This window comes from Carlito syrichta, unplaced genomic scaffold, assembly GCF_000164805.1.
Source record: "Carlito syrichta isolate Samal-C Ts95f unplaced genomic scaffold, Tarsius_syrichta-2.0.1 Scaffold303646, whole genome shotgun sequence".
NCBI classification, from domain to species: domain Eukaryota; kingdom Metazoa; phylum Chordata; class Mammalia; order Primates; family Tarsiidae; genus Carlito; species Carlito syrichta.
Genome location: NW_007247742.1, coordinates 411,517 through 433,621, shown reverse-complemented (window position 1 = coordinate 433,621; position 22,105 = coordinate 411,517). Strand labels below are relative to the sequence as shown.

The following is a 22,105-nucleotide window of genomic DNA, read 5'->3' as shown; positions in this document are numbered from 1 at the left end:
TCCCTCTGATATAAAAATAACACTTAAACAGGATCCCCAACCCCATGTCCTAGGCAAATCAGATCTCCAGAGATGGCAGCCAAATTCACCCAGGGTTAGGGTGCAGGGTCCTTATTATACACCCTGTCCATGAGTAAGCCAAGAAGTAGGATTTCAAGAAATATGATACCATGGCCAGTGGCTAAAATCAATCACCCAAGGAGTATTTATTACCCAGCTGAAGCCAGTACCTTCTGCTGATTCGTCCTGACAAAGAGTGGGGGCCAGGCTCGCAGCAAGAGCAGGAGTGGAAGCTCTGAGAGGCCAAGGGCAGAGGCAGGGCAAAGGCAGGACAGGGGCAGGGCAGAACACTGCTTCTTTAAAACTAGGACATTGAACCGGGCACAGTGGCTCACGCCTGTAATCCCAGCACTTTGGGAGGCGGAGGCAAGAGGACTACCTGAGCTCAGGAGTTCGACACCAGCCTGAGCAACATGGCAAGACCTCGTCTCTATAACAAATCAAAACATCAGCTGGGCATGGTGGCACATACCTGTGGTTTCAGCTACTTAGAAGGCTGAAGAGGAAGGATCATCCGAGCCCAGCAGGTCGAGGCTGCGGTGGCCATGAGTATGGTGCTACACTCTAGCCTGGGTGACAAAGTGAGACTCCAACTCAAAAAAAAGAAAACTAGGACATGACTATAGTTTCAGTGTTGAGCAGTGCTGGTGTGTGCCCCCAGCTGGAGTCCTCCTCTACCCCAGCCTTGGGGGCAGCATGAGATGGCACCTGAATAGTCCTAGCTCTCACGCGACTGCTTGCCTTCAGAGTCTCGTAGTTGGAGGTCTAGGGAGCTGGAAGCAAGTGGCAATGTAATAATGAGAGCAGCCCCTTACAGAGTGTATATTACATGCCAGGCCTGTGCTTCCCATAAAGCTTGGAGATAAGAATGTGGGCACTAGAGTCAGAAATCCTGGGTTGGACTCTTGGTTCCATTTCACTAGCTTTGAGATTTCGACCAGTTACTCAATCTATTTATACCTCAGTTTTCTCATCTGTAAAACTGTAATAATAAAAGTATTTGCCTTACAGAGACTTGCAAGGCATTCCATGAGATGCTGTATATAGTGTGTCTTACACAATGTCTTGCGGATATTAAGCACTGCACAAACATAAAGGGTCATTGTCTGCATATGCTGCTTCTAACCCTACCCTAGTTCTGCAATGTAGAGAGCCTTGGCTGCTCTAACAAAGGTTCAGTTTGGCAGTGGCTTAAACAAGACTGAAAAGTATTTCTCTCTCGAGTCCAGAGGTAGGCGACCAGGGCAGGAATGGGAGAGGTTCTATCATCCTCATACTGCATTTTCCACTGTGGGATTCAAATAGCTGCCCCAGCTCCCACCATTATCTCATAATTCTAGTCAGTGAGAAGGGGTTCCCATTCCTTGCAGGAGTATCCTTGTAAGTTGCATATAACATTGCTGCTCAGATCTCATCTGTTGTTTAGTCACGTGGCCATACTATCTGCAAACATAATCTTGCACTCACTTAATACTGTGGGGATTTACTTATAGAAGAAGAAGGGGAGAATGGATATAGCACTACTAGAAATCACCCATCAGGCCACTCCACACAAAGAACTCATTTATCACCCCTCAAAGAGAGGCAAGTCAGAGTTCCCAGCTCAGAGTCCAGGATTGCTGAGGGACGGGCAGTCCCCTCTTTCAGGCTATGTGTTCCTCATGTTTACTGACCTAGAAATTAAAAGGCAGGTAATCCGCTCCTCCCATTCCTCGCAAACAAAAATGGAGAAGGGGCCGGGCTCCGTGGCTCAGCCTGTAATCCCGCGCTTTGGGAGGCCGAGGTGAGTGGATTGCCTGAGCCCGTGGGTTCGAGACTCGCCTAGGCAACTTGGTGAGACCCGTCTCTACAATAAATCAAAATTTTAGCTGGGCATGGTAGCATGCGCCTGTAGTTCTAGCTACTTGGAAGACTGAGGTGGAAGGATCGCCAGAACCCAGCAGGTCGAGGCTGCGGTGGCCGGGAGCAGCCACTGCACTCCAGTCTGGGTGACAGAGTGAGACTTCAACTCAAAAAAAAAAAAAAAAAATGGAGAAGGAACAAATAAACCCAATTAAAACATTCACTCGCAACAGAAAGAATGGTAAACACCCAGCAGCCACTGGATCTTAACAATGACCAAATCTAGTTGGGCAGGAATGGCTAAGCCCCTTCTTGGCAGTGGAGAGTAAGTTTTGGTCAGCACAACTGGCTGCCCCAGTTCTGCTCTCTGGGAGACTCTCCCTATTCTACTTTTCTATGTGGCCTCTGGCTTCGCCTCCTGGAAAGTTACTCCTTATCCAATGTTCTCTGTGACTGGGTGAACAAACATGTGCTTCTCATAGACCTTACAGCCTTCACAACCCTCTACTTGCTGGTGCAGATTTGGAGGGCCGAGGAAAATAGTGAAGAGAGGAAGTATCAAACTAGGCTTTCATAATAAGTTTTATGGTTTCTTTTTTCTTTTTTTTTTTTTTGAGTTGGAGTCTCACTCCGTTGCCCAAGCTGGAGTACAGTGGCACGCAGGCTCATGGCCACCCCAGCATCAACCTGCTGGGCTCTGGCGATCCTTCCACCTCAGCCTTCCAAGTCCTGCCCAGCTAGTTTTTTTTTTTTTTCATTTATTACAGGGAAGAGGTCTCACCAAGTTGCCCGGGCTGGTCTTGAACCTGTGGGCTTAGGCAATCCACTCACCTCCGCCTCCCAAAGTGCTGGGATTACAGGCTGAGCCACCGAGCCTGGCCTGGTTTATGGTTTCTTTGCCAATATGGTGCCTCAGAATCTGAGAAGCCTTCTGATTGGTTCCATGTTCAAATAACCACAGCCAAAGATAGTATGTAGACATTTTTATGTTTGAATATTCTGGGCTTGGTGTCGAGGCCATCTGAAAAATCCTGCTTGGCTGTGAAGGGAACTATCTTATTCTGATTTCTGTCCACTGAGCCAGCTCCTACTGTCCAGTGAATAGGAAGTGTTTGAGAAAAGTTGGGACTACAGGGACAGTGCTTGCTGAGGTCACCCTCCTGCCTGTGTTCTTCAACACCTTCCCCATATGAGGCACCTTTTGAGGGTTTACTGGAAATATGTGCAATACATTCAGCAAGAAATCCAGCAGTCCTTTACTGAGTGTCCACTCCAGGGCCAGGTGCTGGGATGGAAGAGGCTGGAAGGAGGAGAGGAAGGGAGGGGCAGGGAGAGGGAAGCTAGAGCAGCTGGGTCAGCATTCCCAATTTGGACATTGACTCAGGTCCCAGGAATGCCAAGGAAGGGGGTGGGCAGCCACCACGGCCAGGCTGCGATCCTGTTGGCACCATGGGTTGTAGGCACAGCACACAGAGAGGGATGGGGACTGGAGAGCCTGCACACCCAGATGGCTCTTCCAACCACAGGTGAAGCAGGTGTCTCTCCCTCTGTGGACAAGTGTGGGCCCTGAGCCCTCCCTGCCCCTTCAAGGTGATCCTCACAGGTCCCCACTTGCCTGAACCACCCACTCCACCTCCTTCACCTGAGAGAGGGACAGGCTCCTGGAACTCAAATGGGGACATCTGGACATACATTGGCTGCTCTCCCAGGACTACCCACAAACCCCTTGTTTTACCTCAAGCCTCTGAGCTGGCTGCAACCTGTCCTTTCTAACTCCAGCACCACCCTCTACTGCAATTTGTACAAGGAAGAAAGTTAAACTCAATCCACCTCCAGTTCCTCTCCTCTGGCACCTGAGAAAGATGACAGAGGCCCTTGGAGTAGGAGCCTAGGACTTTTGAGAGGCCGATTTTACCCAGTGTCCAGTACCCATGCCCCATGATGCTCTAAGCCACCTCCCCCCACCACAGGTCCTTCAGACACCTGAGAGGCAGCCAAGGACCCAGCATCCAGATTCTCAGATGCTCCCCTTTCCTCCCCACCAGCCCCTGGGCTACCGGACTGGAGCAGCTCAGTGGGTGGGCCCCTCCCTCTCCCTGCCTGACACCCAATCAGAGAGAAACTGATCTGGGCAGGGCAAGGTGCCCAGAGCCGGGCCCAGAATAGTGCTGCCAGCCACAGTGTCACACACTTGTTCTCCGTTGGTCCGGGCTGGCTGCATGGAGCCCGAGCTGGAGCACGCACTGCGCAGGGTATGGAGGTCCCAGAGGGCTGGAGCTGGGGCAGCTGAGGCCTGAGGCCTGAGAGCACACGTCGCCTGAGAGTACACGTTGTGAATCTGTGTGTGTGTGTGTGTGTGTGTGTGTGTGTGTGTGTGTGTGTGTGTGTTTGGTCGGGATTTTCTCTGCGAATATGAATGTGTGCGTGTCTGGTGTACATATTGAGAGTGTGGGTGGTTCTGTGTGTGTCTGGGAGTGCTAGACATGTGTGTGTTTGTGTCTGAGTGTTTGTGTCTGAGTGTGTGGGGTGTGTGCAGTGAGAAGGGGATGACCTGTGGTTTGGGGACACAAAACCCTTCTCTGCCCCTCAGACAGTGTTCTCCCCACAGACCCCTTCCTGGAGCAGCCTGCGGGGACCTGAGCGTCAAGGTGGGTAGACGGCCCCTCCCTGTGAGCCAACATCCTCCCCACTTCCTTGTCCCCCACTTATCTGGGACCCCAATCTCCCCTCCCAGCCTGGCTTTTGTCTTCCTCTCCTTTTCCTTCTTTCTTCCTCCTTGTTCCTTCTCCCTACCTTCCCAAGTTGTGTTTCCCTCCCCTCCTCTTTGCTCCTTCCAGAAGAAAGGGAGGATCTGGAGACTGAAGACTTGGGCCCAAGTCCTGACTTTCCCACTTACTAGCTGTGTGATTTGTGGCAAGTTGCTGAACCTCTCTGAATTTCTGGTCCCTCACTGATAAAACAGGGATGATAGTAATGCCTCCCTTATAAGGCTGCTGTGAGCTTTGAATGAGAAATATGCTGGAGAAAAGCCCATTGGAAGCTTGCAAATATTAAATATTAGTCTTAATAGCAATTGAATTGATTTTGCCATCTTACTCCCTACTAACCCAATAAGCCCTATTTCCTCTTCTAGAAATGAGCTTTGTAGAGCAAGGCGAAAGCACCCCATGGCCATCACCAGCTGTGACCACCAGTTCAGAAAGTATCCGTGGGAAACGGAGGGCCAAAGCCTCAAGATGGACAAGGCAGGAGGCTGTGGAGGAAGGGGAGCCACCAGGTCTGGGGGAAGGTGAGGCGAGGCCAGCTCTGGGGAGGTGAGTGCCGGGGCAGTGGAAAGTCCCACAGAGCAGAGTTGAACCCAGCCCTCATCTTGTAGCCTCAGCCTCCCCCACGTGGGAGAGGACAACTGCATCACAGATCTGGGGGCCCAGCATGGCCAACTCAGAAAGACAAGGCAGGGCCACTGTCTGGGGTGATCCTCTGAGACTCGGCTTCTCATCTGCAAAATAAGACCACAGCATCCAGACTTCCCAAGGCTACTGTGAGATCAACTGAGACAGCAGATGACAAAGTGCTTGGAAGATGGAGTTACTGTCCTCTCCCCCTCCTCCCTCCCCAACAGGTTCCCGGTCCAGGCCAGCTGCTGAGTCCACCAGGCTGGAGGCCACATTCCCCAAGGCCACACCCTTGGCTCAAGCTGCTCCTGCTGGGATGGGCACCCCACCAACAGGGTGGGACTTCCTCCCCCCTGACTGTGCAGATTCAGCTGCAGTTTCCAGTACAGATGACGTCGAGCTGGTGATGGAGTTCCCAGCCACAGAGGCCTGGGGGTGTGAGCTGGAAGGCCTGGTGGAAGAGAGGCCCGCCCCATGTCCGTCCCCGCAAGCCCTGTTACCCAAGCTGAGCTGGGACGATGAGCTGCAGAAGCCCGGGGCCCAGGTCTACATGCGCTTCATGCAGGAGCACACCTGCTACGATGCCATGGCCACCAGCTCCAAGCTGGTCATCTTCGACACCATGCTGGAGGTGAGGCCACAGCTCTGCCCCAGCTGCGCTTGGGCCCCATCCACACAGTGCTGCAGCCACCACTCCTACCCTGCAGGACGTCTTGCCAAGCCATATTCCCTGCGAATCCCTTTCCAGGACTCCTTCTTAGCACCATGGAGATCAGTGGGGGAAGGGAGAGTTTCTACTCTCTGTGAGTTCTCCCTAATTGTCATTGTAGCTCTGCCACTCCACTCAGTGTCTGTAGTGTCACTTTTCCAGTGTTACCTTTCCAGGATCAGAATGCCTGCTTCACCCTGCGTGGTTCAGCGGATTCTTGGGACAACCCAGTATAAAGTGGGAATGCTTTACAAACCTCGAAGTATGTGAAAGGCATTGCAGAGTCATTTAGGACAAAGAGTAGGGGACTTTTTTGGTAACAGAAAAATAGGATGAGCTCTTCCATTAGGCTAAGCTACAAAATGTCTGTGATTCTGTTCTTATCACCATTATGCAGAGCAGTGTTTCCCAAAGGGTGGTAGAATATCGTGTCCACATTACACATTTTTAACCTAGCAGTTCATGAGCAGCTGTTTATTTCAGTAGCTTTGTATCTATTTTAATGTGCATTAGAAAAATATAACCAGCATTATAGAAAATACTGCTTAAGATAAGGCTCAAAATGAGCCAATATAAAATATTTTTAAAGAAAAATTGTGTAAATATGTACATGTTATGTAAATAGTTATACCTGTAGTGCTTGAATTAGAAAAAACTATACTGTGTCTATACACACACAGGACTTCCAAGTGGAAACAAAGTTAGAACTTCTCATTCCCTGGTGGGGCTAGCCTCAGTCTCAGTGCCTTGGGTCACAAGCAGCCTTACTTATGTAGCAAATGTGCCCGATGCTGGTTACATCTAATGTGTGCCATGATATGAGAAAGATGGGTAAGCTCGTGTAGAGGAGGACTCGGAAGAAGGCTCCGTGGAGGGATCCTGGTTGGGACAGCCAGGCGATAGCAGGCAGGAGGGTGCCCACTGAGGGACAGTGAGAGAGGAGGGTGAGGGTCCTTTGGGACTCACCCTTGACTGTTCCCTCTGCTCCTCAGATCAAGAAGGCCTTCTTTGCCATGGTGGCCAACGGCGTACGGGCAGCCCCTCTGTGGGACAACAAGAAGCAGAGCTTTGTGGGTGAGAAGAGGCTGGGGAGGCAGCGGTGGATGAAGAATGGGAAGGGGACAACTGAGGGCGAGAAGGGGGAAGGTCTACTCCTGGGTCTTGTGTGGTCAGCCAGGAAATCTCGGGGCTCAATTTCCCCATCTGTGGAGTAGAGATCACCCACAGACCACTTCCAGCTCTGCTAACTTATGGTCTCATGCCATAGGTGCTTGTTTGCCAGTGAGGAAAGGGAGAGGAAAATAAAGAGCAGGGAAGCAGAGAAGAATCAGAGGGAGACCCCCCCTCTTCTCAGGCTGGGTTGGGCTCCCCCAATCCTCCTCTCACGATCCTGCTATGTCTTGGTGCCAGGACACTGTCAGGGTAGGGAGGGGGTCTGACTTTCTCAGCCTGCTTCCCACCAAAAGGCTCCACGCTGACCTTCTCCCTATGCCTCCCCTCCCGACCCTGCAGGGATGCTGACCATCACAGACTTCATCTTGGTGCTTCATCGATATTATAGGTCCCCCCTGGTGAGGAGTGGGCCGGGAGTCCTGCGGGCACCCAGGTGGGCGGTGGTGGAAGGGGCTTCTTCTTGGAGCCTGTGCCTGAGAAGCCCATGTCTGACTCCTGGAGCCTTGTCAATGTCTCTAGGTCCAGATCTATGAGATTGAACAACATACAATCGAGACCTGGAGGGGTGAGCGTCAAGAGGGGACCCAGAAAGGGGCTGTGTGGGGCTGGGCCAGGGGCCTGGGGTAGAGGGTGAGCAGTGAGGGTTTCCTGGAGGGAGCAGGAAAGGGGCAGTAGGGAACCTCAGGGTCCCCAAAGGGAAGGGAAGCAGTCTGGGACTGCAGGGCAGGGCAGGGTGGCCGGCTCCCTTGGCCTGATTCTGGATTTTTCTGCAGAGATCTACCTACAGGGCTCCTTTAAGCCTCTGGTCTCCATCTCTCCCAATGACAGGTAGGCATACCCCTTCCCCCACCTGGGCCTCTTTCTCACAGTCCCCTTCCCTGTCCCATTCAGCTCTAAATGCATCTCTTCATTCTAGGTGGCACAAAGGCAAGGCAGCCTTGGTGCCCTCTTCCCCTTTGTAGGGGGCTGGGATGAAGGGTATCTCTCCCCAGCCTGCTCCCAAGCTCACTGCTTCCACCCCTGCAGCCTGTTCGAAGCTGTCTATGCCCTCATCAAGAACCGGATCCATCGCCTGCCTGTCCTGGATCCAATCTCAGGCTCTGTACTCCACATCCTCACACACAAGCGCCTGCTCAAGTTCCTACACATCTTTGTGAGCCTGGGCTCAGGTGGGAGGAAGGGAGAGACCCCAGGAGGCGACCAGAGGGACTGAGACATCTTCAACCCTAGGAGTGGGGAGGGAGGAGCTGGGAGCCCTTGGGAGGCTGCTAGACCCCTGATCTCCACCTCATCCCCACCCCAACCAGGGTGCCCTGCTGCCCCGGCCCTCCTTCCTCTACCGCACTATCCAAGATTTGGGCATCGGCACATTCCGAGACTTGGCCGTGGTGCTGGAGACAGCGCCTGTCTTGACTGCACTGGACGTCTTCGTGGACCGGCGTGTGTCTGCGCTGCCTGTGATCAATGAAAATGGTACCCGCCCCCAAGACCTAAGGCTCCCCTGGGCTGGGGCAGAGGAGGGCCTGGTGGGGAGAATCTGGAGTGGGCAGGAGGCAGTGTGGCATCTACTGGGTACCTAGGGTGGAGTGGAAATTAGAAGTCTCTGCCTGCTCTGAGATTTAGACCAGTTGCATAGCATCTCTGTGCCTCAGCTTCCTCATTTGTAAAATGCAAATCTCAATAACACCCATTCTTCTGACTTCACTGGAGAATTTAAAGGATGATGTGCAATAAAATGGTCATAGTGACAGGAAACAGCAGGAACCAGGTTTTTGACTTCAGTTCATCCTAAAATAGACCATGGGACCTTGGGCTCCCAGCAAGATTTCAATTTCTGCTTTGAAAAAGGGTTAGAAGGATATAAGATTATTTCTTTGGTGGATGATGGCTATAAAGTATTTCAAAGCTAAAATCACCATAATTAAGCTAGATATCAAGAAGTGTTTTTAATTTTTTATTATACAAAATTTCAAATATGATTTAAAAATTGCATAATGAACCCCATATTTTTTTTTACCTGGATTATCTACTGTTAACGTATTGCCATAATCAGTTCATCTTTGTTTTAAATTATTCAAAGTAAATTACAGATATCATTTCATTTCTTTTTTTTCTTTTTTTTTTTTTGAGTTGGAGTCTCACTCTATCACCCAGACTGGAGTGCAGTGGCCGCTCCCGGCCACCGCAGCCTCGACCGACTGGGCTCTGGCGATCCTTCCGCCTCAGCCTTCCAAGTAGCTGGAACTACAGGCGCGCGCTACCACACCTGGCTAATTTTTTATTTATTGTAGAGACGAGGTCTCGCCAAGTTGCCCAGGCGGGTCTTGAACCCGCGGGCTCAGGCAATTCACTCACCTCAGCCTCCCAAAGGCGCGGGATTACAGGCTGAGCCACCGAGCCCGGCTTATGTCATTTCACCCTCAAGCACATTAGTCTGCATCTTTTAAAATAAGCATATTTTTCTCTACCACTTAGCAAAATCATAAACAATTTACAATATTATCTGATAGCCAATCCTTATTCTCATTTCTCCATTTTCTCAAGAATATATTTTTTTACAGTTGATTTGTTCAAAACAGGATCCAATTGACGTTCATATTTTGCATACGTATCTTTTGTTTCTTAAGTCTCTTTAAATCCAGAACGGTTCTAGTCCCCCTTAATTTTCATGACGCTGATGAGTTGAAAGGCCTGAGTTAGTTGTCTCATTGGTTACCCTGCCTCCAGATTTGTCCATTTGCTTTCTAGAGCTGGCCTTCACTTTGTTCCTCAATTCCTGCATTTCCTGTAAACCAGAAATTAGGTCTAAAGGCTTAAAGAAATTTCAGAGCATACATTTGAGACTAGAATGTATCATAGGTGATGCCTTATTCCTCACATTGTGTCTCCTCAGGAGGCATGATGTCTGTTTGTCTCATTCTTTGATACCAAGTTTGATCAAGTACTTGGTCAAACTTGGTATCACAGAATGAGACAACCTGACATCATGATGCCTTGTCATATAAAGCCAGTGGTCCCAGGCCCTCTGCACAACACCCTAGTTCTGATCTGAGCCTCTTCCCTGTTTTTCTCTCCCCTGCCCCTCCATTAAAACTTCACCCTCTGCAGGTCAGGTCGTGGGCCTCTACTCCCGCTTTGATGTGATCGTAAGTGTCTGTGGAAAGCAGGGATGCTGAGGGCAGGGGGTTTAATGAGGGTATCTGTGAACCAGGGGGACCTTGACAAGTGTGTAGGGGATGATATCTGTGTGGTTGGGGTTGGAGCCTGGGCGAAGGAGTGACTAGGAGCCATACTTCCCTCCCTACTCCAGCACCTGGCTGCCCAGCAAACCTACAACCACCTGGACATGAGTGTGGGAGAAGCCCTGAGGCAGAGGACACTATGTCTGGAGGGGGTTCTTTCCTGCCAGCCCCACGAGAGCTTAGGGGAAGTGATCAACAGGATTGCTCGGGAGCAGGTACCTATGCCCGTCATGCGTGCCCCAATACGTGTAACCCAGTCCTCGTGCACGGCTCCAGCCACCCCTGTACATCCTGGCCTGTCCTCTCATTTCACGATCAGCTTCTGGTGTCCACACTGTCTGCACCTGGCCTTGTCCATGGGGCCCTTGTGCTAAGGGACACTGCCAGCTGATCATTCTAGGGTGGTCACCCCTAACTGGTTCCTAGGAGACTCTCTCATCCCCAGTTATATCAGGTTGTTTCCCTGATTCTTAGCGGCCTGGCTCTGTCCCCTCACTGAACACTATGAACCCACAGGTACACCGGCTGGTGCTAGTGGACGAGACCCAGCACCTCCTGGGCGTGGTCTCCCTCTCTGACATCCTTCAGGCCCTGGTGCTCAGCCCTGCTGGCATCGATGCCCTCGGTGCCTGAGAATATCCAAGTCCACACCTGGAAGCCAAGGAAGAGAGCCGGGAAACTCGACCTTCATCTCCCCCAACCCCCGTTTGCTGGGTCAGCTCTGGTTCAGGTAGGCTCTGCCCTGGGAGAGACCAGCTCTGCGATTGTTCTGGTCTCAGCTATCAGACCGGGATACCTTGAGGATGGGAGTAGCCCAGCTCACAGCTGAGTAGTCCTTTCACAACTACAAGTGTAAGGACTTCCAGGCCCCCTTTTGTCCTATTCTCAGCTGAGGTCATGGGGGCCCTCCTAGGAGGCAGGGACAGAGCTTAGATTAAAGACTAAGGCATCCATGCGACTTCAGGCACTCTGCAAAGATTTACCTGTTCCCTCACAATTCAATTCCCGCCTGCTGGGAGTTCCATCAGAAGGAAGCAAGCTGTGTAAACCTTTGCTGAATGTAATTTCCATCTTTTAAGAACTAAGGCTTAAAGGCGGGCACTTCTACCTAAGTGTTGATCTCAGTACATTGGATACGATCTCAGACTCTTTCCTAGGAGCGCGTTTGCTAGGGGCTTCCAGAAGGATGGTGCACAAATTTCACCTACCCGGCAAGACTTCCCCTTTGGAAAGGCAACTTTCCCTTCCCACTTGGTCACTATCTTCCCTTCTTTTCTCCTCACAGGCCTCTCCAGCCCTCCCTAATTGTCCTTGCCCTGCCTGTGCTCCCAGAAGTCCGCACCACAGGATGAAATTAAGGAGAACAACTGAATAAAGCCTGGAGGTCCCTGAACCAGAGGCACTGGGATTCCCCCAGGGCCGTCTGTGCTCCATGCCCACCCATGCCCCTTTCCCCTGCCTGAACCGGGACTGGCCCCAGTGGGATGGTGAGCTAGCAGCCCATGGGTTTAATCGGGGGTTCTGGATTCTTCGGCTTCTGGACTGTTCAAGCCCCAGCTCCTGAGAGTCCCAGCTGTTCTTCCCCCTTCCGAACCACATGGTTCCCCACAACTTAGCCACAGCCCTCCTACTCTCCCAGCACAGTCATTCCAGGACTGCTGGAGGTCACCATGGAGTAGTAATTATTTCTACAACTGCTTGTTGGAGTGGGGTCCTCTCTCCATTCTTGTGCAGAAAACTCCTTAGCTTTCACCATGAACATACCCTGATTAGTGTTCTCAATCTCCAGTGATGAAAGACAGCCTTGTATTCAGATCCCTGAGAATGAGCTATCAAAAAAACAAAACTAAAAGAATGATCTATGAACTTGGATTTTATAGGCTTCACTCAAAATGCTACAGTGATTTAACCTAAACTTGTAGCAAGCTTCCTGTGCTTTCTGAATTAAAGGGAAGTTGACAACATCTGCAAGTGCCATTTCTTTTGCACATAAAGTGTTACTCCACTGAAATTTATTTTTTACCTTGTCTTTACAACAAAACCGTAAATAAATGTTTAATTACTTACATAGTAGATACAACTCAGTCTGCAATAAACATTTATTTTCCTAAAACTGAATGTAATTTCCATAAAGAATCTCATTTCACCAGGTAGTAGAAATTAATCTCAGTCAATATGGCATCTCCCCTGACCTTTTCCTGGGGTTGAGTTTGGTGAGGAGTGGAAGGCTTTAAGTCATGTAAGACTTTGTTTCTCAGCCATTGTCATCATCCACGCCAGCACCTGCTAAAACATCCCCATCCCCATCTGCTCATCAATTGACCATGCATGGTCTCTGGCAGGTGCTCCTTCACCCTACAAAGCCTCTCTGGGTCTGCCTACACCTGGGGCATGCAGAACATTCTAGCTCCTGGCCCTGCAGCCTCCTGGGTTCAGGAAGTACTGTGAGGCTGCTTCAGGCCCATCTGCTGGGAGGTATAGCCAGCAGCCTGCTCTACTCTCTCTCTTGCTGTCTTCCCAATCTTTACCAAAAACATGGGGTCCAGGGTTCTTCCACCCTTGGAATCTCCAGACCTATATGGAATATTTGTCACACTCTCCTTTCTCTTCAGACTCAGTCGCCTTTTAAGGGCCTTTTTCTCAAGAACCCCAGAAATGTCTACAGTCCCTTTGCTCCCCAACCCCTGCCAGTCTATGGAATCTTTACAAGGGGGCCTTTGTTCGCTAAACTCATCATATACAAAGGGTGCCAAAAAAGTATACAGATTTTAAGAAAGGAAAGAACTGTATTAAAGTTGTAATACTCAGTATATACCAACAACAAAAGATGAATACAAGTCACATTTGACTTCTGCAATTACAAGAGGTGCTCAAAGTGGTTATCATCAGCATCCAGGCACTTCTGATTAAGGCAAACTAAAAGTAATACATAGATAGCATCTCTTAAAATGTGTGTACTTTTTTTTGCCATCCCCGGTATTCTTCCAAATCCACTGTGTGTGTCCTGAGTTCTTGCTACCCACCTTCCAGATCAGGCTCTTTTGAAATTCCGAAGCCAAGACTCACTTCTTCTATGTCTCCCTACCCTATGGCAATGGGCACTGTAGGACCTGGTCTAGTGACCCAGTGGGGGAGGGGAAGGTCAGTGTCCCTAAAATGTGATCCTGCCCCTTTTAACTTGCAGAGTTGCAGAGAAGAGACATTTGTACTGGATTGGCCCGGCAGTAAATGAAGGTATTTTCTTATTAGACATTTTGTCACACCTAAGGATCAGTGCTACTCTGAGCCCTCCTCGGAAGTTCTGGGATCTTGGGCTCAAGGGGGAGGATGGGATGGGTGATTTTAGGGTGTGGGCCAAAAGAGGGTCTCTTCAGTGACAATGCCCTTGGAGATTCTGGGGCAGGCTGCCCTGGCTGCAGCTGGTCCTGAGAAAGCATCGTGGGTCAGCCCCCTGAGGTTGTGCCTCGGGTCTCTGAAGGAGAAGCACCTTCAGTGGTGACAGCGAAGGCTGAGGACAAGCAGCCTCTGGAAGGCACAATTCTCCCCTCTCGCCCCTTGCCCTTTCCTGAGAGCAGACATGTCTCCACCTGTTTGGGTCCACCATCCTGAGGACCTGGCCGGTCTCTCTCTTGGGCCCTTCTGTGGGGGACCATCCCACCCTCCTTGCCTCAGACCCTTCCTCTGGTTATAGTTGAGCCCTTTCTGGCTGCTAAAGAAGACACAGTGTCACCACGGGGGCTGTGACTGCTTCCACTCTAGCTCAGAATCAAAGAAGCACCCTGTGTGCGGCCGGCCTTACTGTCCCCTCTGTTCCTGTGTGTGAACTCAGGACTGGGCTGACTCTCCAGGCATCATTGTCTCCATGCTCCTAGTCGCTCCTCAGACTTCTGAGGCCTCTCTGAGTTTCTGTAACATCCTTTGCCTTCTTGCCTCTCTTCTCACAACTTTCTCAGTAGTTCTCCACCCTGAATGTGTAGCAGGATCACCAGGGAAGCTTTATAAAATGCAGAATCCAGGACCCCGTTCATAGAAATATTTATGTTTTTTGAGTTGGAGTCTCACTCTGTCGCCCAGACTGGAGTGCAGTGGCTCACTACAGCCACCGCAGCCACGATCTGCTGGGCTCAGGTGATCCTTCAGCCTCAGCCTTTCAAGTAGCTGGAACTACAGGCACATGCCACCACACTCAGCTAATTTTTTGGCTTATTGTAGAGGTGAAATCTCACCAAGTTGCCCAGGCTGGTCTCAAACCTATGGGCTCAGGCAATCCTCTTACCTCTGCCTCCCAAAGTGCTGGGGTTATAGGGATGAGCCACTGTGCCTGGCCCTAGAAAGATTAATTTCCTGATTTGGGGGTGGGAACTGGGCAATCGTATTTATTTTCTATAAATATAAGGACAAAATTATACATGATGATCAAAATTACACATGATGACTGTGCTGAGAAATAAGGATGCCTCATTCTTGTAGTTGGTGAATTGTTTGCTGCATGATTGGGTCTATCTATTATTTAATTATGACTAAGGACTACAAGAAGCACTGGGACAAGTAGTGGCACAAGAGATACAACTTACCACCTTTCTCACTACTCTTTTCCCAAATACCCCTAAGTATTCAGTATGGTGCCATGTATGTCCCTTTCATGATGACAATTGTCAAAGATTTTATTTTATATGCGTTTTAAAACTGGAGTCATAAATAGTGACCTGTACACAAACTCCTATTACCAAGCCAAAATGCATTCAGAGCCAAAACTTCCATAGAACATGAGCACATAGACAGCCAAGCAGCACTGGGTACCCTGTCTATTTTCTTTTTTTCCTTTCCCATCCACCCTAAAGAAACCTGTCTATTTTTATTCACAAGAGTGCTGATTTGTTGTTTAAGGAAACAAGCTGTTTCTGAAAGTCTACCCAAGAATACGGATCTTGAGCTGGGTATGGTGGCTTACACTTATTAACCCAGCACTTTGAAAGGCGGAGGCAAAAGGATTGCTTGAGCCGAGGGGCTCCAGATCAGCCTGGGCAACTTGACGAGAACTTGTCTCTACAATAAATCAAAGAATTAGCCAAGTGTGATTGCACACACCTGCAGTCCCAGCTACTGGAAGGCTGAGCCGGAAGGATTGCCTGAGCCCAACAGGTTGAGGCTGTAATGGCCATAAGTGTCCCACTGCACTCCAGACTGGGTGACAGAGTGAGACTGTGACTCAAAAAAAAAAAAGAATAAGGGTCCTAATTTGGCTAACAAATTCAGAATAGCTAGAATAGGAGTAAGAAGACATGCCCATTCTTTTCAGTCAAATGTATGCCTGCTGTGCTGAATCAATGATCCCAAGTCCATTTTTGTTTTTTCCTTATAAAGGCAGGTCAGGGTGGGCTCTCAGGGTGACATCCCTTCACTGTGACTCTTGGGGGCCCTGAAGATCTGATACTCTCAGACCCAGGAAATGTGCCCTATCGCTGTCCACTGATCGTCTCTGTGCCCACCCTCAAAACAGGGCTGACGCTTTTCACCCCCAAAGCAAAAGCCTGTAAGGCAAGAAACCCACATATGTCATCACATCCTTCCTAGAGCTCTTAGATGTGTTTGAGTGAAACTCTATCAAAAAAGCAACATCTTCATTTACATTGCATTAAGTCTTGTTCAGACATTGTGATGAAACATAGAGGTTATTTTCAACTCCTAAGATAAGCAAAAGAATTTCATGTATACTTAAGGTGGATGCATTTTTCTGTTGGTATATTATACAGCAATAAATATCTTTTAAACATTATAAAAATTGCCTAGTACAAAGAGAAATGCTCTTGGCCACGCTGTGTTTTGTTTTTCTCTGTTTAGGGTGGGAGTCTTTGATTCTGTTCTTCCAGTGCCGTATCTGTGGGCTTCACAGTAGCGGCTCCTGTGGACAAGGTTTCACACTTGTGTCAAGAACACTTCAGCTCTTATGTCTTATGTTCTGTCACTAATGGCAAAAACTTTTGGGGAGGAGCCCTTGAAGCTGCGCCAACAAACTTCATCGAAGCGTGAGGAGGTATAGCCTCCGCTAATGGATCCGCATGAGATTTGCTCACCGTACTTCTCCAATCTGTTTCACTTGGTTCCCCTCTGTGTTTCCTGTTTCTGATTTCAGGTTGGATTTTAGGCCCCGCAGGTGCACAACACAGCAGTCCTGCCTCAGAATTTTCCATGGTGCCCCCCAGAGCATTGGTGACCCCCAAGAATCCTCTGGAGGTATTGATTGCATTGGTCGCTATTTCTAGAATAATGTAGCATGAATCAGTACTTCATTCCTCTTTATGGATGAACAATATTCCATTGGGTAAATAGACAAGGTCTGCATAGATTTTGATGTGAGATTAGCCTGTAAGTTCATTAACTGAGCTGCAGACCGTGAACACTGACACTCTCTTGCACAACTGCTACAAAACCCCAACCCAAGTTACATCATACAGACATCCTCTCACCCAGGCACCAGTGAGGGGTTCACATGGCTGGCTTGAAGGAGTTTGCACACTAGGGAAGGTAGAAGTCCACCTTGGATGACTTTGTGAAAGATTCTGGCACCCTCTGAGCCCAGCCCCATCCTCTGTATTTGTAAGGAGTTCTCACAGGTGAACCCATTGCACAGGTGGAGTCAAGAGCTATGCTCTTATAATTAGGAATTCCTCCCAATTCCCTTTAGGCTCACCTCAATGTAGAAAACTCTGTGTTCTCCCCTCCCCCCTTTTCTCTTCTATTCCAGTCTCTTCTCATTCAGCTAACACTGATTAAGCACCTCCTAGGTGCTATATACAGTTAGATGTTGAGATCCAACATTAAAGAAGCTTGACTTATGCCCTCCAGGGAGTTGACAGCTGGTCAGGGAAACAATCCAGTCTACAAGGTGGACATGCTGAGCGTTCAATTCTGTAAGGGGAGAGGGGACTGGGAGGACGCAAGAGGAAGTGCTCAGGATTGCTCAGAGAGGTCAGGGAGGGCTCTGCAGAGGCAGTGACATTTGAGCTGGGTCCTAGGGATGAGCAAGCTCTCTGGGATGACATGACAGTTGAGGAAGAGGGTGTTCCAAGAGTGAGGACATTAAGTACAAAGTATTGAGGCTGGAAAGAGCATAATGTGCTCAGAGAAATGCAAGGAACTCAGGTTCAGCTGTGAAAGGTTGTCCACAGTCAGGATGGAGGGTGCCAAAAGCACAGTGAGTCTTATAAGCCACAGTAACAACTTTGGACTTGGCCTGAGGGCTAAGGGCAGCCACTGAAGGATTTTAATCAGAGAAATGACACGTTTTTTTGAAATGGGTTCAAGTCCTAATTCCCACAGGCATAAGAAAGTGAACTTCATTTTTTTCTATGACTCAACCAAAATTTACAACTGGGGCTGGGACACTGAATCTCAGTGGCAACCCAATTTCCTTCTAGTGAGTTTCCTGTACTAAAGAGGCTGGAAAGCTAAAAACCACAATCTCCCGACTCCCTTGCAGCTAGCATTCCAGGTAAGACTTAGGTTCTGCCTCTGAGATGTACAGTATATTAGAGTTCTGGAAGGTGGAAGGGAAGGAGAAGCTCCTGATCTTTCTGCTGTCAGAGGCAGTCAGGCGGCATCAGAGGACTAGGTCCTGCTGGCTTCATGGGTATTGAGAGGCAGAATGGGGTAATTCTTTTTCTTTTTGCCCATACAGACCTAGCTGTTACAGAGTAGTTCTAGTGCCAATAGTTGTAGCTATGGCTTCTCGGCTCTCATCCTCCCCAACATGACACTCCCCAAGTTAGTCTGTGCCTGCTAGAGGTCAACTCTAGCCTGGTCTAGAAGTCTTCCATCAATTTTTGTAGCACCTTATTGCCTATATCCCCACATTTTCTGTTCAGAGATAGTAGTTTCTATTATCTACAGATCCAATTTGATTCACACAGTACCATCCTCGGGTGCTCGGGAACCACTGCAGCTCCTGCTTCAGTGCAGCCCCAGCCAGTGCCACGTGACATGAAGACCTCTCTGTGAAGTCTGGGGAAACATAGGTGAACTCAGTTTCCAAGGAAGGAGGCCATTGTGCCTTCCACCATGATTCAGTGGTGAAATGGCATTCCCCAAACACAGGAAGGGGTTCAGATACTCGGTAGTCAAAAAGAATGACAAAATTCTTCAATAATTAATAAAAATCCCTTTATTTTATAATGTACCCAAAGACCGCAATGCAAGAAGGGGGTGATTTTTATCTGAAAGAAAGTTGCTTAAAGTGATAAAAGCTCAGGGTTCTGTGGGAAGTATACTGTGTTCCTCCAGCCTCTTGGGTCTGGAAGCCTCCTTCTCTCCCTCCTCATGTGAGGCATGGCAGTGGCCGGGGATGTCTGTGCCAGGGCTGGAGCCCTGGGACAAGCCCCAGGAAGGCAGGGGTCCAGCTCAGTGCTGTCTCTTCAGGAAGCGCAGGCCCACCTTCTTATTGGGAACCAGGACAATGCGGGCCACACTCTTTAGCTCGCCAGTCCCCGGGGCCAGGACCACCTCGTACTGCTGGAGCAGCTAAGAGGTAAAGAGCACATGTGGAGGTTAGAGTCTGCGTGCCACCCACTGCCCCCTCTGCACACTCCTGCCCGGTCCCTCCCTCCCTCCCCTCCCAGGTCTCCTTCAGCCCTCCCTGCCTATACACCCCTCCAGCCTCTCCCGCCTCACCCTTGCCAGCAGTAGCTGCATCTCCAGCTCTGCAATCCTGCGCCCCAGGCAGGCCCGGACCCCGTAGCCAAAAGGCACAGAGCCAAACGGGTGTTGGATCCTGTGGGCATCAGGCTGGCTGTTCTTCAGCCAGCGATAGGGCTGGAAGCTCTCAGGCTCAGAGAAGATGCTGGGGTCCCGGCTCACCACATAGTGGCATAACACAAACTGGGTCTATAGAGGAAGAATGGGCAGCGTGAATCCATCCACTCAGGGCTGTGGGGTACTCCTGGGTACTCAGGCTCTCTAGCCCCACTCACATTTTTGGGGAAGAGGAAGCCACCAACTTCAATTTCCTTTTCCATGATGACCCGGGAGTTTATGGGGACCACAGGGTAGAGGCTGCAGGGAAAAGAAAGTCTAGGGTCTGTCTCTGAATGCAGGGGAGGGGGACGCAGAGTGTCCACTCCCCCCCGCCCCTGCCAGCTCACCTTAGTCCCTAGCCCCAGCCCACCAGTCCCTACTTCCCATCCCTGCCTCTGACTCCTCCCACACACAGAGACCTGTTCTTCTGAGAGCAGCAGCCTACCGTAGAGTCTCCTTAAGCACAGCTTTGAGCAATGGCATGTGGGCAAAGTCCTTGTGCTGGGGCACCTGCCCGGCTGGTACCACACCCACCACTTCCTCGTGCAAGGCTGCCTGGATCTCTGGGTTCTTTGAAAGGTGGTACAGGGCCCATGTCAGCGTGTTGGATGTCTAGGAGATAGAGTGGGAGATGATGTGAGGGAGGATTTCCTGAAAAGAGGCCAGTAGTGGGAAGGTATACGTGGGTGCATGCAAAATGCAGGAGAAAGCCAATTTGCCACAAGTATGGCAGGAAAAGACATGAGGGCTCATGGGAACCTCCATGCTAAACATGAATCTACAGTGGAGTGAAGACCCATATGATGGAGAATCACACCTTAACAGAGAATGGGACTGTGACAAAAAGAAATTCAACAAGACAAAAGCACTAGAAATAGGTCCCATAGAGAAAAAAGGTACTTGTGTGCAAGTTTGCAACTCTCCACTTAAATCTGCAACGAAGCTGGGCTTGGTGGCTCAGCCTGTAATCCCGCGCCTTGGGGAGGCTGAAGTGAGTGGATCGCCTGAGCCCGCGGGTTCGAGACCCGCCTGGGTGGCGAGACCTCATCTCTACAATAAATCAAAAAATCAGCCAGGTGTTGTAGCACATGCCTGTAATTCTGGCTACTTGGAAGGCTGAGGCGGAAGGATTGCTGGAGCCCAGCAGGCGAGGCGGTGGCCGGGAGCGGCCACTGCACTCCAGTCTGGGCGACAGAGTGAGACTCCAACTCAAAAAAGAAAAAAAAAGAAAAAAAAAATTGCAACGAGAGTTGGATTAGATGTTAAGTGAGACTTCCCAGATATCAGAGAGATGCTAGGAGCAGAGGCTCATCATCATAATCCTAGCTACTTGGGAAGCTGAGGCGAAAAGGTTGCTTGAATACAGGAGTTTGAGACCAGTGAGAACAGTGAGACTGTGTTGCCTGGCCAACACAGTGAGACTCAATCACTTTCAAAAAATTTTTTTTCGACCGGGCTCGGTGACTCAACCTGTAATCCCAGCACTTTGGGAGGCCGAGGCAAGTGGATTGCCTGAGCCCAGCAGGTAGAGGCTGTGGTGGCTGTGAGCATGCCACTGTACAGCCTGGGCAACAGAGTAAGACTCCAACTCAAAAAATTTTTTTTGTTTTTCAATTAGTAGGCACGATGGTGCACACCTATAGAAAAAAAAGAAAGTTCAAACCAGCTGTCAGAGTCAGGGGGGAGGCTCCAGGAGGCAATGGAATCCCCCTTACAAAAGGACAATCCCCTGGCCGCCTCAGCTGGGCTGAATGACCCCTCTCTTTTCCTTCTAGTTCTGCATCTGTGTTACAGAAAATGAAGCAGGTACTTGGAGAGGTGAAGGTCAGGATCGGGGTGGATAATGGGGAACTGGCTCAGGACGGGAGGCAGGAGCCCCTGGTTTCCTCACCACGCCCCCTCACGTACTGTGTCCACTCCAGCCATAAGCAGCTCAGGCAGGCTTCCCATGGTGTCCCGAGGACTGAGCTGTCCACTGGTCAGCAGGAAGTGCAGGTAGCCAGACACCTGGGCCCCATCTGGCCCCCCTGCCTGTAGCTGGGCCTCCACCTCCTTGAGTTTCTCATCAATCAGCTTCTTCCCTGTGAGGACAATGGAGAACAGGAAGGGACAAAGTCAAAAGCCATGATCTCCAGGGACTAAGAGCCACTCCAGCAGCTGGTAGCATGAAGGGGAAGGTCCTGGGAGAGCCTGCTAATGCACAGACCCGGGAGCTGCCCCCATTCTACCTCCCTGGCCCCAGTCTGGGACTCCTCACCAAAGGAGAAGATAACGTTCCAACCATCCAGGTAATTCTTCCAGAAAGGCAGCAGGGAGCGGGTCCACTTGGGGAGAAAGGTGGCATAGATTGAGTTCTGGAACATGAGCCCTACAGATCGGACGAAGGCCACAGTGTCCTCGGGGATGGATCGCTCCAGGCAACCAATGCGTTTCTCGAACAGGATATAGCTAATAGCTGAGGAGTGCACAAAGGCCATCACAGGAGGCAGAGCCAGGGCACAAAGAATCCAGGGGGCCTTGAGGAGGGGGGAGCACAACCTCCACCTGGCCCATTCCCAGCCCCGGCCCCTCTCCAGTAAGTGTACCTTCCAAGGCAAAGTAGTAGAAGAGGTGAGCCACGTTGGGTACCTCGTCCCCTGTGGCACTCTCCGCCCGCAGCTGGTCCAGTCGCGTCATAAAATCATCAATCACCTCATTGAGAGCATCCGCGTAGAGAGCCGCCTCGGCTGGCTTCAGCAACCGCTGGTTTAGAGCATGGCGCAGCCGGTACCAGTGCTGACCTTCCCTGCGGGGTCACAGAGGAATAGCACAAACATAAACCTCTGGTGAGGGTTCAATTAAATAAGATCTCCCCACCCTGAGGCCTCCATCTCCCAAGTCAAGGGAAATCTCAT

At 50.2% G+C, this 22,105-nt stretch overlaps 2 protein-coding genes across 2 annotated transcripts in view; one reads left to right on the top strand and one right to left on the bottom strand.

Moving 5' to 3' along the window:
- The first annotated feature begins 4,082 nt into the window (after positions 1-4,082).
- PRKAG3 (protein kinase AMP-activated non-catalytic subunit gamma 3) lies at positions 4,083-11,152 on the top strand. Its single transcript, XM_008058862.2, has 13 exons — positions 4,083-4,154; positions 4,511-4,550; positions 5,036-5,191; positions 5,525-5,928; positions 6,999-7,080; positions 7,519-7,577; positions 7,699-7,744; positions 7,953-8,007; positions 8,206-8,332; positions 8,487-8,652; positions 10,288-10,325; positions 10,490-10,636; positions 10,938-11,152. The coding sequence occupies exons 1-13, from the start codon at positions 4,122-4,124 to the stop codon at positions 11,052-11,054; spliced, it is 1,470 nt and encodes a 489-aa protein (XP_008057053.1). The 5' UTR covers positions 4,083-4,121; the 3' UTR covers positions 11,055-11,152.
- A 7,409-nt stretch (positions 11,153-18,561) lies between these two features.
- Positions 18,562-22,105, bottom strand: part of LOC103261235 (sterol 26-hydroxylase, mitochondrial) — a 40,559-nt gene continuing 37,015 nt past the window's right edge. Inside the window, exons 5-11 of the mRNA XM_008058861.2 lie at positions 21,797-21,996; positions 21,469-21,666; positions 21,120-21,292; positions 19,657-19,823; positions 19,388-19,469; positions 19,089-19,301; positions 18,562-18,938 (exon numbers count right to left, since the gene is read on the bottom strand). Of these exons, the coding sequence (XP_008057052.2) occupies positions 18,819-18,938; positions 19,089-19,301; positions 19,388-19,469; positions 19,657-19,823; positions 21,120-21,292; positions 21,469-21,666; positions 21,797-21,996 (1,153 nt within the window). The 3' untranslated portion in view covers positions 18,562-18,818. The remainder of the gene's footprint in view (positions 18,939-19,088; positions 19,302-19,387; positions 19,470-19,656; positions 19,824-21,119; positions 21,293-21,468; positions 21,667-21,796; positions 21,997-22,105) is intronic.

Bases quoted from the DNA above. Each gene is read 5' to 3' on its own strand.
- PRKAG3 (XM_008058862.2), top strand. From the start codon at position 4,122: ATGGAGCCCGAGCTGGAGCACGCACTGCGCAGG. The intron at 7,081-7,518 runs GTGAGAAGAGGC...CCGACCCTGCAG, and splicing joins CAAGAAGCAGAGCTTTGTGG to GGATGCTGACCATCACAGAC. The intron at 8,653-10,287 runs GTACCCGCCCCC...CACCCTCTGCAG, and splicing joins GCCTGTGATCAATGAAAATG to GTCAGGTCGTGGGCCTCTAC.